The 14454-nt window shown below is 41.3% G+C and overlaps 1 protein-coding gene across 1 annotated transcript in view; it reads left to right on the forward strand.

Annotated features, from left to right (window-relative positions):
- Window positions 1-14454, forward strand: part of DNAH14 (dynein axonemal heavy chain 14) — a 133529-nt gene that overhangs the window by 103138 nt on the left and 15937 nt on the right. Inside the window, 11 exon segments of the mRNA XM_077925616.1 lie at window positions 933-1073; window positions 2469-2684; window positions 3134-3361; window positions 4523-4644; window positions 5027-5271; window positions 6027-6538; window positions 6541-6754; window positions 8376-8585; window positions 9640-9728; window positions 11534-11693; window positions 13018-13228. Of these exon segments, the coding sequence (XP_077781742.1) occupies window positions 933-1073; window positions 2469-2684; window positions 3134-3361; window positions 4523-4644; window positions 5027-5271; window positions 6027-6538; window positions 6541-6754; window positions 8376-8585; window positions 9640-9728; window positions 11534-11693; window positions 13018-13228 (2348 nt within the window).

Genomic DNA, 14454 nt, shown 5'->3' on the forward strand with positions numbered 1-14454 from the left:
CATCTGGCAACCAATGTGCAGGGGTAAAGGACCCCTGACAGTTGTCCAGTCCCAAACGACTCTGGGGTTGCAGCGCTCATCTCGCTTTACTGGCCAAGGGAGCTGATGTTTGTCCGCAGACAGTTTTTCCAGGTCATGTGGCCAGCATAACTAAGCCGCTTCTGGCGAAACCAGAGCAGCGCCCGGAAATGCCGTTTACCTTCCCCCCAGAGTGATACCTATTTATCTACTTGTACTTTGACATGCTTTTGAACTGCTAGGTTGGCAGGAGCTGGGACCGAGCAATGGGAGCTCATCCCGTCGTGGGGATTCGAACTGCCAACCTTCCGATCGACAAGCCTTAGGCTCAGTGGTTTAGACCACAGCGCCACCCGCGTCCCTAGTACATAGATGAGTCTTAAAAGCCTGGGACACAAATTACTTCAGGTAAATGAGCCACTATAGCTGCAAGAGGGCTGTGAAAATTTGTGTCCTGGGCTTTTTATAATTATCTACCTATGGACTATCTGAAACCAAAGTGGTGCTTTGGTTGCCAGATGTGAAATTTTTTTCCAGCTCTCCCACCCCACTATAAGCAGAAAGACTGGAGCTATGCTCCTTTGTTCATGTTTACAGGGGGTTGGGAATGGGCTTCTTGCCCAAACTATTTCACCTAGCTTTAGAAAGCTCCCAGCATTGCTCTGCACAGAACCCACAACTATGATTGCACAATGTCTGTTACAACAGTTACAGATAAGCAACCTGTCTTAATGTATAGACCCAATTATAGCAGAATTGAAGGCAAGTAGTTGCTGTCTTGTCTAGTACCTTGTTAGGAACCCACTGAGAACCTCATGTAAGTTTTGAAAGAAAGAGCTAGAAATAAAAAGTATGATCTATAGCAGCAATATATGCCACTATAGTATGTTTTCCTTTAATTTCTAACTCCTCAGATTGAACAACATCAGCAAAATTTAGAAAGAAGTTTTGGAGAAAGTATTGCTGAGCAAGAAATGCTAGCAGCTAGAAAAGATCAAACAACACGCCGTTTACACTGTGCATCTGTGTTAAGCACAGCTCTGAAGGATGAAATGGTATTACTTCTTTCTGCTCTAATGTTTGACTCTAATTAATATTAGGCTTCATTGTTTACTTGTCTTAGACTGTCTTTTCTGTTGGTCCTTTTCCATATCATATAACCTCCCGTATTCTTGTGGAGAAGAATACTCTGTGTTTGCCATCAGAGGCTAGCTGTTTCCACCAGCATTGCCACACACCACAGCCCTAGGATAAAGGGGAAAGAGTAATAAAGTTGTTAGGCATTTAACCATCTACTGTAGGGTTGTTTTCAGGTGTCAAGGTACTGTATATTGTGGTTCGAGGACCCGACCCCCGCGAAGTAAAATGAAGACACAGGGACACGTGATATAAGGTTAATGGGCTAGAAAAAGGCCACAACTTTATTGATTACAGCAATGAAAAGGTATTGGCTTAGGCATTGGATCGCGAAACAAGTGGGTTTATTCACCAGGGGTTCATCACCTGTTGATGCTAATCCAACTATAGGCTCACCCCGATGTCACCGAGGGTCGTGCCATGGCCTCCCGCCAAGCAGGCTTCGGACGGAATACACGACCGCCAGATTCCTTTAACGGAATACCCCTATAAATTGAAGGCATAGGCGATGGCCACACCTAGCACTTCGACACACCACAACACATTATTCCAATGCCTAACCTACCCACCAATACCACCAAAAAGTTGTGACGATTGCTATGAGGTAGGCGAAAAAACCAAAAAGCCTAATGCCAAATGGAAAAACTCCTACCAGGCCCCCCGGGCAACCGGGGCGACCAACCTAAGGTCCATAGCAAGGCCAATGCCCTAAGCCCTAACTCAAAGGGAGTGGAGGGTGGGTGACTCGCACAGGACGACGAAGAGAAATGAGGCCGGAGGAGAGGCTGGCACTGCAGCATAAAGGCTGCTGGACACGCCCCCCCCCCCATGGCACCTGGTTGGACGGCCGCCGGGGGGGGGGGGCGTGAGTGCCAGCCAGGTGAGCTGGAGGCAGGGGGCAATGCCCCCTGCTAGGAGCGGTGTTCGGGCTCCCGTCCACAACCACTCCCCTCTCTTTCAGGGAGGAGAGTCTTTGTTCACTGAGCTATTGATAAATTTCAGAAAAAGAAAAATCATTGCTATTCCAAAATCAAAGCAGAGAAGAATGGCTAAAAAAAATTACTGCTTATTTATGTACCTTCAAATGTAGGATGAGAGCATTTTTCACAAATACCACAGCACTAAACTATTTCTTATACTCCCAACATAAATATCTACACAAGTGTAAATATTGTTACAAAATCACTTATAGTATGTGCTGCGTACTGACAAGTCATAGGTTTATTATGTTGCAAATGCTATACTTTCTAAACAAACTAGTTTGTCCAGTACTCAGTGATATTTGGCCCTAAACATTGTTTTTTATATCCTAGGCACGCTGGAAAGAATCTGTTAATAATTTCGATCAAAGGTTGCAGGGAATCGTGGGTGATGCCTTTGTTTCAGCAGCGTGTATTGCCTATAGTGGAGTATTATCAGCATCATATCGTCAGCAACTAGTGAATGACTGTCTGAAACTCTGCAAAGAAAGCAATATTCTAGTATCTCCAAATTATTCGCTAGTAAATTGCATGACAGAAAAAAATGAGGTAATAATGCATGGGCAGAGGGAATGACATTTCCAAGGTTTTATTTGAAATTTAAATTAAACTAGGAGAGTGGGGATTTTTTTAGAGAGAGAGTCTAATTTTTCTGGCTGAGGCACTACCTAATTAACTAGGTAAAGGCCCCATTTGCAGAGGTAGATTTAGGGCAGTGCAACCAGCCCCCCCCCCCATTGGATGCCAAGCTGACCTTCACAACTATAACATAGTGCATACACAGAATTGTATGTAGAGGCGGGGGGCATCAAATTTTGGTATTGTGTGACCTTGAAATTTGAAATACCAAAGTATGCCTCTACCATTTATATCATCTTTTGGGATTTATTCAAGCTATCATACTTCTTTTGTTATTATTCAGAATCACTCAAATCATTTGTGGAACAAATATTATTGTTGATAATAGTCTTTAAGTATTAAAAATTGGTGTTTTACAGGTCCGCAAGTGGCAAAATGCAGGCTTGCCACTTGACCAGTACTCTACAGAAAATGCTATACATATTATGTATGGACAACGTTATCCTTTGCTAATTGATCCAGAAAGACAAGCGTACAAATGGATAAGTCAAATGAGTGGTAAACTACGCCAAATTCGTGTTACGGATGCTCATTATTTTAGAACACTTGAAAACTCTATGCGTCTTGGTGAATCAGTCCTACTACAGGTAGTTCAGCCTCATTTCTCCAGTAGGAAGTGTCATACCTAAACAAGAATGACCGCTCCCTGCTTAAAACGGGGGGCGCCCTTTGCGTGGACGCGCGCAGCCTCTAGATCTGGAGCAGCTCCATCAGCATAGGCTTGGCTTGCCTTCCCTCAGGTGGGATACCTGGAGATCTCCGCCTACCTCAGTTGTCCAATCCCACCTGGGGGAAGCGTTGCCAAGGAGACCAGGCCAGGTAGGGGAGGGATTACCTGCCCACACAATAGAGGGAGGATCTTACCTGGGAATCCTCACTTGGCTCCAGAGCTTCTCCCACCCTACCCACCCTCAGTTAATGTCTTATTTTGCAAGTTAACTTTTCTTCACAGGTTTTGCAGGTTAACTTTTCTTCACAGGTATGCGGGCGCTGCTACGTTAAGGTCGCTGTTAAAGGGCCGGAAAGGAATTTCCCTGCATTGGCAGGTTTCGCCTTTCCTGTAGCAAAACGTCACAACTTTGGCGGTATCAGGACTTGGGCGGAATCCTTTAGTCCATCTTCCTCTTTGCGGCGGCGATACCAGGGTTCCCCGTTAAAGGGGTTTCTGAAGGGAGGCTTTGACCGTACGCCGAAAGGTCGTCATTGCTCTCCCCTGCGGCGGCGGCATAACGGGGGCGGCTATCTCTGCTTGAAGATATGTTCTCCAGAGCTGGCCCATCCCCCCCACACACACACTGGATAACCCTGATGCTCCCTAGGTCCCCGGCTGGGGACTGGGGAGGGAGAACGCCCAATGCCTGAGCCAAGGTCTACCCACATTTGAAATTTAATAAAGTTGTGGCCAATTTAATCCCATAGCATGTTGTCTTGACTCGTTATTCCACATGACAGGGGGGACCGCTTGGGATCTGGGAACTCCGCCTGTCCACGCAATGTCTTCTGCCTAAATCTGCAAACTGTAGATTGTTCTGCAGCTGCTACACCTCCCTGTTCACATCTTTCATCTTGTCCTCTCATTCTCACTGCCTGCTGTGGGGCAAAAGTAGCCTGCCCTGTCCCCTCTTCCTAAGAAGGTGAAAAAGATGGGTGGGCAAGGGTTTTCTGATCGAGGGGATAAATCCAGTTATGATGTCAACACCCTCACATACTGCATTTCAGGTTTAAGCACCTGGTTTTGTGCTTTGTAGGATTTCAGTGAAACACTGGATTCAAATATGAAGCCAATATTAAAAAAGGAAATCTACAACAAATCAGGGCAAGACTTCATTAGAATAGGAGATTCTGAAATTGAGTGCAACCAAAACTTCAGGTAACTGTTCTTTTCTGTGATACAGTGGTACCTCTGTTTACGAACTTAATCCGTTCCGGAAGTCTGTTCTTAAACCAAAACCATTCTTAAACCAAGGCACGCTTTCCCTAATGAGGCCTCCCGCTGCCAGTGCCCTTCCACTGTTCGGATTCCATTCTTAGACCGAGGTAAAGTTCTCAAACTGGGACACTCCTTCTTGGTTTTGCGGAGTTCGTAAACCGAATCATTCGTATTAAGGACTGTTCTTAAACCGAGGTACCACTATATAATTTTTTACTTATGTAAATTGAAACTAACTATATTTTAAATTAGCTATATTTGTTTGACTCAGCTATGTCTTTACTTGCCTCACACCTGATGTTATTGTTAATTATTGTTTCAGATTATACTTGACAACACAAAAACCCAACCCCCATTTTCTGCCAGCAATATGCAGTATTGTGACAATGATAAATTTCACTGTAACATTTGAAGGTTTGCAAGATCAGCTTTTATCTGCTGTTCTAATTAAGGAGAAACCAGAGGTTGAACACCGGCGGTGTGAGTTGCTAGAAAGCATATCTGCTGACCTAATAACACTTCGTGAACTGGAACAGAAGTCACTTAGGCTTCTCCAAAAAACAGATGGTAATGAAAAATGTACAGAAATCCTTGAAATGTCATCCATATGTTTTGAACAAATTATAGGCACCTGTAACTAAATAAATTACAAATTAAATGAATTGTTTTTTATATGAAATGAAATGAATAAGGTAATCTGCAACGGTTTCCATGTGTCAGGCAGAGGTTAGAATGTTAGTTTGGATGTTCTGGTTCAGATTCCCACTCATCTATGAAGCTCTCAACCTAATCTATCTCATGGGTCTAAAACAGTGCTCTGTTTAGTTACTTGCATAAATAAATTGCTGTGCAAAGTAAATTGTAAACCATTCTAATTGTAATTAAAGGACCACCTCTCACACAAACCTGGCCAAATACTGAAATCAACCCAGAGGCCCTCTTCCAACCCCTCCTGCCTTTAGATATTAGGGCAGTAGTAACTAGCAACAAATTTGGACCTTTTGTTCTTGCCCAGGCCTTGTCATCTGTGTTCAGTTTAATCTGATAGTTGTATTGTTCTGATTTGCTAAACTTAATTTAATTTAATTGATGTTCTTGTTCACCCTGCTTATTATTGTTATGGATTTTACTTTAGCCATACTGGGAGATACTGTAACTAAAGGGCAGCATAAAAGTTCCTTGTTTCTTTTACTAGATTTATCCACAATTACAGTCCAGTTTATTAAAAAAAATTTTTTACAGAAGAGTGGATATTTAATCAATAATGCATTATTTGATTTATTTCTACACCACAATTGAAGTAAACTTCCTTTAAATTGTAGGACATATTCTAGATGATGGAGACCTTATTGACAATTTGCAAAGATCTAAAATTACCTCAACAGAAATTTTTGAGCGTGTTGAAGCATCTGCAGCAACAGAAGTTAAAATAGAGGCACTGCGTGAAAGCTATCTTCCTATTGCAACTCATGGCGCCATCCTCTACTTTGTAGTATCAGATCTTTCTCATATCAACTATATGTATCAGTTTCCCCTGGAGTGGTTTCATAAGATCTTTGAAGACTCTGTAGAGTACGTACTCAAAGTAAAAATTGGGGTTTCGTTGAGTGCCCCAGGAATTTTTAAGCCTCGGTCACTTTTTAGGACTCAATCAGAGAGACTTCCTGCCAGAGAAGATGAGAACGAAATAGAGAGTATCGCAGTCAATTTCCAAGGACATATTAATGCTATAATAGAGAAATTAACAAAAAATGTTTATAAGGTGTGTACCTGTATTTATTCCACAAATGATTTTTGGCTAATACTAGTATCTGTAAAATATAATGTGTTTTTATTAAATTTCTTATTCAACAGAGAGTTTCTTCAGCTCTGTTCAGTGAGAATCAGCTATGCTTTGCTTTTCTGATGTGTACAGCAATTATGAAAAATAAGTATGATGGAAATCTATTTATTAACAAGCTTGGATTTATACCAGAGAATCAGTGGAAGTTCTTCCTTCAGTCTAGCATAATGGCAAATATTATGGACACGCAGGACTCTGAGACTACTGGTAAAGAAGGCCACATTCAGTAAATGTATAAGTCAAATTGTACTCTCAGGCACCTCTCAGAAATAGACTTGCCATTTCTAAAACAGCTCCTTTTACTTGCAGAAAAGACACATCAGTGGAAACTCCCAATAGGAGAGAATTGATATATGCTGTTTCCCCTGCAGTCCCCAGCACCGCCCCCATTATGTTTGGAGGGTCCTCTAATCCTTCAGAGTACCTTTTCAGGGAGCACAAAACGGCAAATCGCCACTTATACCCCTTCTTCAAATAGAACTTCCCACAGGCAGCTTCTGCCCACGGGTAGCCTGAGTCCAGTGCAATATCTTTAAAATTTCCATTGTTCCCTCACATTAGAGATTCTTTAGATCTGTTATACTACAAACACAGATTTCTTTTCCTGTCTCTACAAGTGAGAATGAAATTTGGCAATGATGGAAACTGAAAAATCTAAGGGGAAAAAATCTGTTTTTCATTTTTTAAAGATGTACTAATTAGGCATGCCCTTTTCTAATTTCTAAACTCAAGTAAAGGCACTTCAATGGGTAGAACTGTAGAGATGGAAGGTCCCAAAGGGTCACTTGGTCCAACCTCCTGCAATGCAGAAATCATGGACTTGTGGGGATGGAAGAAACACTTGGGCCCCAGGTTATGGGTGCCCAGCACACACTGTGATGTGACGTCATGATGTCATGTACCCCATGGCCTTAGAACCTGAAGGTCGAGGTCTTGTAAGGCCTTGGACAGCATACCTGAGGTTTCACAATGCCTCAGATGTGACTTCTGGTGCTTTGCGAGGCACCAGAAGTTGTGTCAGGGGCCCTGCGGTGTGGGTGCTGAGCACCCAGAACAAACTTTTTGAGGATGCTTGAGTCCCCAGGATCCCCTATACTTGGCACTCCTGCCATCCATGAACTAAAAAACAACAGTTAGAGGACCGTAGGACAAGCTACCAAAAAAGTAGTTGTGGACCTCCTCCAATATATTGAGCTATCGTTAATTCCTTGCACAAATCTCACATAGAGATTAGATTATATCTGGTATTTATTAAGCATTCATTCTGATGTACTTGTGGATGTTTCCCCACCCCATTGATCTTTCATTGATCCTAACACCAAAAAGTCTGCTTCTTTTTAAAGAAATTGTCGTACTAGGCTGATAGAGTGATTTAATCCACTTTAATTGTGAAAACCTAAATTTCCAGGTATGAATCCTTCCTTCAAAATACAGACAGTCTGGAGACACATGTAGACAGACACCTCCATTTATAGTGATTATAATTATTTTAAGAATAGTTATAAAGATTTGGGGTGAATTACTAAGGAACTATTGCACTTAAATTCTGAATTTAACAAGTGTTAGAATCTTCCCTATTGTGATGTAGTTTTTGACAAAAGTTCAAACAAAGTGGAAGTAATATCAATGGAATACTGTTATATCGTGTACGGCCAATTTCTGAGTAGAAACAACTTCCTCTAGGGCTGCAATCCTATACCCATTTATCTGAGAGCAGGCCTGATTGAAATCCATTGAACTTAAATCTAAGGCATCCCAGGACTGCAAATCTCAAAAGTAGATATGTACACTAATTAAATGTATAATATAATTATTATTCCTCAATTAGGTTCACGTGCATTCAAGAAAACTCCTCCACTCCATTGGATTACTGACATGATGTGGAAAGAATGCAGGTACATGAGCACTCACATGCCAGCATTCAGCCTGTTGTGTGATTCCCTTTCAACAAATTCTCAGCAATGGAGAGCTTTTCTAAATAGTCAGAATGTATATTATTTGATCAGTACAAGCTATAGACCAGTGTCACCAAGGCAAGGTAAGTGTTGATGTAAAACTATGTGTTGATTTTCAGCATGCCTTTCTAACCTATTGTTGAAAACACTCCCTGTATTCCCAAACCATGAAAAATAGAAGAAGCAATGCTCCTGGGGTTAGTTTCCTTTGGATGAGAGAGCATTGGAAATTTGCACCTGACAACTTAGAATCACAATCCATGCATCTGATGTAGTGAGACTCCAGTCCACAAAAGGCTTTTGTAATGTTGCATGCCACCCCAATCTCTTGAGTGGTGTGAGATTCCAGGGGTTTCTGGTGTTTACCTGGGGTTCATGTTTCCTTTGGAATAGGGTTACATCAGAGATTGTGATGTCTTTATTTACACATATATACAACCTGAGCCTCCAGTGGAGGAGTCAACAGTATTAGGGTCTTGCTTGCCTTGGATTCAGACAGAAATCAAGCATCGCTCTGGCCCTCTGGCTTCCCAGCCAGTTGTTTCTACTCCTCTCTTCAAGAACAATAGCTATTCTACAGTTCTATTGTTGTGAACAGAGATTTACAACTCTGACAAATATGAAAGATCAGAGAAGAGAAAGGCTTATTCGTGTAGATGATTTGAGAGTTTGTCTCAAATTAGACCTAATATAAATGAGATTACCCAGCTAAAGCAAGCTCACACCTCTCACTGAGTTTGTATACATAACATATGTAAGAGGCTCGTTTATAATTATATTTGGAGAATGGTTCATGTTTTTCTGTAGCTGCAATGTTTGATACTTTCTAGATGTCCCATGGTCATAAGGTAGTTGTACTCTGTGTTATAAATCAAGTACTGCCAAGAGTTGTCTATTTTTGTTTTCCAGTGTATTTCTTACCAATTTAAAAATTGGTGTGGTATGAGCAAATTTTTATTCTGAAAGTGTAGCTCAGGGAAACGTTTGAGAACTACCACACTTCACTTTTATCCTGGCAGTTATGTTATTCAATTATATTGCTGTATAAAAGTTACAAATTTGTTGCAACATTTTTATATGGTTTCAACTGTTTCAAAGTTTCAGTAATGTTGTAAATTACTATTTAATCTCTTACAGACCCAAAGCTGAGAGAAAGTGATGAGCAGGAGAGTGGACCTTTAATTTTCCCTTGGGAGAAACTTTCTGCATTCGAAAGACTTATTTTGGTAAGTAAAATCAAGTGGGAAGTATTCAACTAAATTCTTGCTAGCACAATGGGATTTTATTCCACCACCACCCACCCACTATTCCCAAATCTCCTCTGAAACACCCCAGAACAGATTTGGTAGGAGGAATGGGGGAGAAGAGGTGGAGAACATTTTATTACACAAGAAGAAATCTATGTGCTGACAGATCATTCACTTTAGTGATACATTGAATACAACTTGGTATCTTTTGGGAGGATTTCACTATTGTGCTATTGCAAATGCTCCATCAGTGCAAGGATTTCTCCTTGCTCAACAGAATGTTTTCCCCCTCCTTCCACATGCTGTTCTGGGGGTTCACATGTCTCCCTCAGAGCCATTTGGGAGGTGCACAAGGAAGGAGAAGGGGGGCAAGTTCAATTGCACTAGGAGATGTCTTTGCACAGGTTTCATCTTTAAAAGATTGCAGTGTTAGAGAAAAGTCAAGTAAGATGTGACATGATATAAATTTATAAAACTATGCATGCCATGGAGAAAGTGGATAGGAAAAAGTTTTTTCTCCCTCTCGTGTAACTTTAGAACTTGCGAACATCCAATGAAGCTAAATGTTGGAAGTTTCAAGACAGATAAAATAAAGTACTTGTTCACACAGTGTACAGTGGTACAGTTAGTGTACATAAATAAATGTCAGTGTCCAAAATTACTAATATTTTTAGCCAAAATCAAGTACAGTGGTACCTCAGGTTACATACGCTTCAGGTTACATATGCTTCAGCTTACAGACTCCACTAACCCAGAAATAGTACCTTGGGTTAAGAACTTTGCTTCAGGATGAGAACAGAAATCGTGCTCCAGCAGCGCGGCGGCAGCAGGAGGCCCCATTAGCTAAAGTGTTGCTTCAGGTTAAGAACGGACCTCCAGAACGAATTAAGTACTTAACCCGAGGTACCACTGTATAGTTAAACTATGGAACTTGCTCCCATGGGAGGCAATGATGGCCTCCAGCTTGGATGGCTTTAAAAGAAGATTCAACAAATTCATGCGGGAGAGGCCTATTGATGCCTATTAGCCAAGATGGCTATGCTCTACCTCAACAGTCAGAGGCCAGGGTTGTGATGCTTCTGAATACAGTGGATCCTCGGTTGTCGAAAACTTCATCAGTCGAACAATTCGGAACCTGAACAACGACAACCCGGAAGTGAATACTTCTGTTTTCAAACACGCCTCAAAAGTCGAACGGCTTCTGAGGTGTGTTTCTCCATTTTTAAAAAGGGATTTGCCGACTGGCAATTGCGCCTCGGCTGTTGAACGTTTCGGAAGTCGAACAGTCTTCCGGAACAGATTACATTCGACAACCGAGGTTCCACTGTACCAGTTGCTGAAAACCACAGGAGGGGAGAACGTTATTGTGTTCAGATCTTGTTGCTGGTTTCCCACAGGCATCTGGTCACCTCTGTGAGAGCAGGATACCAGACTAGATGGCCCAATGGCCTGATCCCGCAGGTTGCTCCTTATGTTTATATGTTGCAGTACTTGTTAGTGGAATCTAGTCAATAGGGATCACTTTATATTTAGCTTCTGCTTGCAAATATTTTGAGCTTTTGAGGGCACAAATTCCCTCACAGCAATTAAGGAAGTGATAGTTTTAAGGAATTCAGATGCAATCCTTTCATAGTTAAGCACATTTAAGTTGCATGTATTTCAACGGGGGAGAGAGATACATGTGCTGTGCTTTCACAATGAACTCAATGGAATTTAAAGGTGCTTCACTTTGCTGAATCATATCTTTCATGAATTCAGTGATATTATCATATTTTTTTTAATAGATAAAAGTTCTTCGGTTAGAAAGCTTAACTAGTGCAGTACATACATTTGTAGCTGAGAAATTGGGGAATTACTATCTTCAGATTGGAGGAATTAATTTGAAAGCAGTATATGAAGAAGAATCTAATGCCATAACTCCAATAATTCTTATTCATACTCAAGGTGAGCATTTATAAAGGATGAGTATGTAAAACCTGCTTTATGAATTAGGGTACAATCTGAATGCCCCCCCCATGTGGCTTTGCAGAGTAGCAGGGTTGCCAATACATTCACAGGCTTGCCACACACGAAGACTGCAGTGGAAGAAGGGGAGGACAATCTGGCCAAATGTGGACCTAAACACTTCGCCAGCTTCAGTCTGACACAGTACTCAGACCTGATGCCTTCACATTATGGCAGTAAGATACACTTGAGATCCAGCAGATCCTGGGGCAGTTCAGCCCTACTCTCAGAACACTGCAAATTTAGTGGCCGGTGGGAGCCCAGCTAAACTGGGAGAGTTGGGCAGAGGGTCACTTCTACCTAATCCAACCCCCTCGCCAGTCCTGTAAAAGGGGGTGGGTTTGATTGCTTTGCCCTACTATGTTTATATGAGTATACCATGCGCTGCTGACCCTGCTTGCTCCACTTGGCAACCCTGCCAACCCCTTTGCCAACCACCTTACTTGACACCTGGCCAATCCCTGCTCCCTTTATACCTGAGCAAACTCTTCTCTCTTTACACCTCACCCAACCCCCCCTAGCTCCCTCCAAGCACCTCCCCACACTGCTTGCTTGCTCTCTTGCTCTCCCCACACTGCTTGCCTGCCCACACTGCTTGCTTGCTCTCTCCCTTGCCTGCCTGCTATTCTGTTGTCAAGCTGGAGCTTGTATGGCTGCCTGTTGATGGCCATGCAAAATGCAGCATGACAACTGCCTTACATTTTTATGTATATAGGAAGAAAACATAGGAAGAAAATATATGGCCCAATCTATTTGGTGCTAGTTGTTAATAGTCAATTGAAAGTAATAAAATTTAATACAGTCGCTTAGCTGGTTTGGGTATGTTAGTGTAAAGTGTATAACAATGGCATAAATTGTATTGAAAAGTTTATTTGTTTTATAGATGGCCCATGCCTCTGCGTTACCCTACTTAGTTTCTACAGCAGAATCATGTTCATGTTTACACAGATATTTCCCACTGAGGTCTATTATTTCCAAGTAAGTGTGCACAGTAAATTTGTGCACAACAGCCTGAAAATGATAGCAGGCAAACACAAAAAAGAGATGCCAAATTATTTCCCCCCTTTAAAACCATCTAGTCATTTCATTCCTGTGGCATCGTGTTAATGATGCAATATAGAATACTATGTTAGGTCTGCTCATTCTTCTGTAGAGCAGCATACATTTTACATAAAGTATTACCGTATATGCACACCTTTTAATTGACCCAATATAATAGGTTTCTGGATGTGGAAATAAAACCGTTATTATGTATGCTACACAGGTGTAGATATTGCAGCTCTCTTTCTACGCCTTGCCCAGGAAATAAAAGGAAGTACACAACATGTGAAAATGATATCTCTGGGACGTGGTCAAGGGAGCAAAGCTGAAGATTTGATATATAAATCAAGCATACTGCAGGGACAGTGGGTATTCCTCCAGAACTGTCATCTTGCAGCTTCATTTATGCCCAGACTCTGCAAAATTGTTGAATCGTAAGTGTTTCCCCCTAGCATTTATTTGTATATGCAGTTTTGTTCAGATGAGTGAGGACCAGAGTAGGCTGGCATTACTGCACCATTTGCCTTGTAGGAATCAAATATAGTTTTTTTTATTTATTATTATTACCTTTGATTTATTAATTGCCTTCTCATTCTCAACCACTTTCTGAACTCCCTGCTTTCCTGACCATTGTGTATGCTGGCTGAAGCTGATAGGAGTCCAAGTCTTAACAACATCTGGACAGCCATAGGTTGCTCATTCCTGTTCTGCAGCTATTCACCAGTTATTTTGAGCTTGCCCGAAGCTGAATTAAATTACTGCTAGGGAATTATGCTGACTATCACTCAATTAATAGGGAGTAGTCTATATTTTGAACAATTTTCTCCACTTAGCTCAAGGATCTAAGATGGATGGCTTTAAAAAGAGATCGCACAAATTCATGGAAGAAAATGCTATAAATTAGCTATATATTACCTCCCTTATCAGAAGTAGTAGGTCTCTGAATACCAGTTCCTGGGAATATGAGTGGGAGGTGCTATAGCACTCATGTCTTGCTTGTTGACTTCCTATCTGGTTGGTTTGTGTGAGAACAGAATTCAAAACAAGATAAACTTCTGGTCTGAGTGAGAAGTGTTACTCTTACACAGGGATGGAAGGATCTGTCAATTTTTGTTTTCTCGGTTTCTCATTTTTCCACTTTTAAATTCAGTTCTCCACATTTCTGAAGCAATTTACAATTAAAAAAAGCACACTTCATGAACATTTACCAGCATTTTAATTCTGCATTTAATTCTCTTCATAAACACATTTCTATGGATTCTGACTTTAGAGTAACATGATAGAGAGAAATAGCACCAGTGGTTAACAGTTATTAAGAAATTTCATATTTGGAATGCAGTTCCCTATAGGGAAGACTATATTCTGTCAGTGTTTATCTTATTACAATGTTCTCTATCCCTCATTACTATTAAATTTTACACTGTCACAGTTGCTTGGAAAATCACACAAAAATACTGTTGCTGTCCCCATGTTAAGCAAGCAGTTTAACTTCAAACTTAAGCCTTCCTAAACAGTTTCCTACATCAGAATGTGATGGTATGAAGAGAATCAATGCTGTTAGTTTTTGTGACCTGGCCCTCGGAGTCGAAGGTTGGAGTACTAGATGCTTGACTAGGTGGAGAGATTCAGCTACACTGTATTCGAGATGTTTTTTCACTGG

The sequence above is a fragment of the Podarcis muralis genome, chromosome 3 (assembly GCF_964188315.1).
Source record: "Podarcis muralis chromosome 3, rPodMur119.hap1.1, whole genome shotgun sequence".
Classification (NCBI taxonomy): Eukaryota; Metazoa; Chordata; class Lepidosauria; order Squamata; family Lacertidae; genus Podarcis; species Podarcis muralis.